The 3,497-nt window shown below is 34.6% G+C and overlaps 1 protein-coding gene across 1 annotated transcript; it reads left to right on the forward strand.

Annotated features, from left to right (window-relative positions):
• Window positions 1-647: 647 nt before the first annotated feature.
• Window positions 648-3,271, forward strand: LOC110932087. The gene is made up of 7 exons (XM_022175446.1): window positions 648-1,141; window positions 1,536-1,794; window positions 1,941-2,035; window positions 2,095-2,168; window positions 2,385-2,480; window positions 2,580-2,631; window positions 2,764-3,271. The coding sequence occupies exons 1-7, from the start codon at window positions 648-650 to the stop codon at window positions 3,269-3,271; spliced, it is 1,578 nt and encodes a 525-aa protein (XP_022031138.1).
• The last annotated feature ends 226 nt before the right edge of the window (window positions 3,272-3,497 follow it).

Here is a 3,497-nt window from a genome sequence, read left to right on the forward strand (position 1 = left end):
ACACAAAACAGATATGGCGTTTTGTTCTTTTATCATTGTTCTATGGCGTTTTTTTGTATTATTATTTTTTATACTGTATTGTATGATTTTCAATAGCGTTATTTTAATTATGCAATTTAATGGCGTTTTAATTGATATTCAATCTATTATTAAGAATTGCAATTGGAGTTTTCAATATTAATTTTAATTTCGTTTACGTTCTAGTGTATTTCTTATGTTTTTACGATCATTGGCGTTTTTCGTCTATTTTGATTAGTTTTGAATTTTATTTAGTAGTATTTGTGAATATCAGTTATTACTATTTTGTTAATTTGTGTAAACATTAGTTTTGTTAATTTTGGCGTTTTCATTATGATGTTATATTTTGTTAATTATTTATGTTGTTAAGTGTTTTTAATTATTCATCTCATGGCTTTTTTTATCATGTCGTTTTTAAATTATGTGTTTATTATGTCTTGTTTATTATTCAATTAATGGCATTTTAATGTATAATGTTATTACGAGATATCACTATGTTTTTCTGATTTTCTGTTCCTCCCTGTGTTTTCTCAGACGAAGTCTCTTCCTCGAGTCAAAGGCATTGCCCCAAAACTGGATTACCATTTATCATTCCTGACGGCAGTGAAGAATTAAAGCCCAGAAAGGACATGGTATTCTCGAGCCTTGATGATTGTTGCTCAATGTATGTTAAGTATGCCAAGGAGTGTGGGTTTTCAGTCAGGAAAGGGAATACAAAGACAAATTCTAAAGGTGTCTTACATATTAAGTATTACTTGTATACGAGATCTGGGTTATACAAGGACAAGAAGGTTGATACGTTGGACCCCAATCAAAAGAGGCGAGTAGTGCGATCTAACTTTTCAAAGAGGACCGATTGTGGTGCATTGTTATGTGTACTTTTTGAGGATGGATCATGGAAGGTGTATAAGTTTGTCGAGGAGCACAATCATGAACTTGTTGAACGTCCTGATAAGCATTTTCTTCAAACTGAACGACACCTCACTCAGCTCCAGAAGCATGTTATACACAACATGTCTAAGTTAAACTTGGGTCCTGTCAAGGCGTTTAATGTTATGAAGACTTATTTTGGCAGTTTTGAAGACGTGGGTGCAAGCAAAGTTGAATTTAAGAACTATAAGAGGCAAATTAACTTGTTCATAGGGGAATATGACGCCGATATGGCTGTGAAACATTTGAATGAAAAAAAAAACATTCCCAGCCTAATTTCTCGTATGATTACATCACAGACGAAGAGAATCGTTTGAAGGGTCTTTTTTGCTGTGACGATCAAGCCAAACGTAATTACCACGTGTTTGGTGATGTGATTTCGTTTGACGCCACGTATCGTTCCAACGAGTAATATTTTATAATTCAACTTCTTCTGTTTTTGGCGTTTTATTAATTTACATGCAATGACGTTTTTTTTATTTTACATGCAATGGCGTTTTATTAGTTTACGTGCAATGGCTTTTTATTAGTTTACATTCAATGGCGTTCTATTATTGTTTCATTTATCATGGCATTTTCATATGTAGATACTCTATGGTGTTTGTACCGTTCACTGGCATAGACAATCATTACTGTAATGTTACATTTGGTGCAACATTGTTGGCGTCTGAAACTGCCGATACGTATATTTGGTTGTTAAGAGTTTTTCTTAAAGTTGTTGGTTCTCAACCAAAAGTTGTTGTCACTGACCAAGATCCAGCGATGAAGAAGGTTATTTCTGTTGTATTTGTTGACACGAGGCATCGGTTATGCATGTGGCATGTGATGCATAAACTGACTTTGAAGGTTGTTATGCTTTTTTTATCTTTGGTGTTTTAGGATACACTGCATTTTAAAATACATATCGTTTTGTACCTTGTTACTATTTTTTTTAGTTAAAATTTTTCTTTTGTTGTTTTTATTTATGCATGGCGTTTTGGTGTTATATATAGGTTGGTGTTAGGCTATGCAATTCCACCAATTTTAAAGAACGTATTTGTGGTGTTGTGTGGACGGATATTCTCACACCTGAACAGAATGGGAAGCGGTTATCGCAGAATTCAATTTAGAAGATAATGACTGGCTATCTGATATTTTTGCACTTAGGGAATCTTGGATCCCTACATACTATAGAATGGAGCATATGTCTGGTCTTATGCGAACGACATCCAGGTCGGAGAGTGAGAATCATTTTTTTGGTTAAGTGTGCAATTTATAAGCTACTCTTGTTGAGTTCATGACGCATTATGAGACTGCAATAGAAGCACAACGTCACACACATCATAAAAATGATCATGAATCTCGATACAAAAGACCTTAGTTGAAGAGTAGTTACAAATTGTTGGAAGGGCAAGCTGTTGATATATACACAAAAATTATTTTTTGTGACGTTCAAGCTGAGCTTATTGGAGTTGCGGATTGCATAAATAAACGTTATGAAGATCAGCCTGATGGGTTTGTTAAGTTTTACGTAAATGACTTACAGCAGCCTTGTACATCCTTATTTGAGGTAAATAATGGCATTTTGGTTTTTATGGCGTTTTCCGTTAATGGCGTTTTATCATATTCAATGTGTTTTTTTTCTTTTTTAGACAAACATTCTATGCATAGCGTTATAGAGATATTGGTTTTGGCGTTTTTCAGGTAATGTTCCGTAAGTCTATGCAGTTGCTCATGCAGGCGTTTTGAACAGTTTGGTTTGCTATGTATACATATATTCTATGTTTTGAGACTTATGGACATTAGGGAATTTCCAAAACAATAAATTCTGAATAGATGGCGCAAAGAGGCCTCCCAAAACTGTTCTCCTGAATTCTCAATTAGTCGTGACAATATAACCGAGCTTGATCCTGATGTGCAAAGTATGATGCGAGATATTATTTATTCAACCGAATACACTTTGAACCGTTTATCTGGTAATAAAGAGGAGCTATCCTTATACAAGGATCATGTTCAATCTTATATGAAGAAGGTTCAAGATATGCAGATTGTTGCTCCTCCCACTAGTTCTAGGGATAGATTTGCTGAGATAACCGGTCAATATAAAAACAACAAGAATCCAATAAGAGTCCCTGTAGGTTATAAATCCAAAGGTTCTGGTTCTCGGAAGCGCCTGAAATCTAAACAGGAGATAGCAATCGATAAAAAGAAATCAAAGTCGAAACCCGGGGCCAAAGAAAGACAATGTCAGAACTGCAAAGCCTATGGACACTACGCATTAACATGCAAACAGGCCATAATTAAAAGAAGATCGACAAGGTCTTCGAGAGCCAGTGAAGAGTAGTTTGGCGTTTTGTATTTGTCATTCTTACAGAACACATACAGATGGTCATCGAGAGCTAGTGTAGAGTAGTTTGGCATTTTTTTATTTCAATCCTATAGAACACAGTCATTTCTCAGTTTGGCGTTTTAAATCATTTTTTTGCATCGTTTTCTTTTTTCTACCTCTTTGTTCATAACATGCTACTTCGACGTTAAATAACAAACAATATAAGATCGGGAAAGGAAAT

Source organism: Helianthus annuus, chromosome 3 (genome assembly GCF_002127325.2).
Source record: "Helianthus annuus cultivar XRQ/B chromosome 3, HanXRQr2.0-SUNRISE, whole genome shotgun sequence".
NCBI classification, from domain to species: Eukaryota; Viridiplantae; Streptophyta; class Magnoliopsida; order Asterales; family Asteraceae; genus Helianthus; species Helianthus annuus.

Coding starts and splice junctions, on each gene's coding strand:
- LOC110932087 (XM_022175446.1), top strand. CDS start 648: ATGGTATTCTCGAGCCTTGATGATTGTTGCTCAATGTATGTTAAGTAT. Junction 1,142..1,535: donor GAATTTAAGAACTATAAGAG/GCAAATTAACTT, acceptor TTTCATATGTAG/ATACTCTATGGTGTTTGTAC. Junction 1,795..1,940: donor TGCATAAACTGACTTTGAAG/GTTGTTATGCTT, acceptor TGTTATATATAG/GTTGGTGTTAGGCTATGCAA.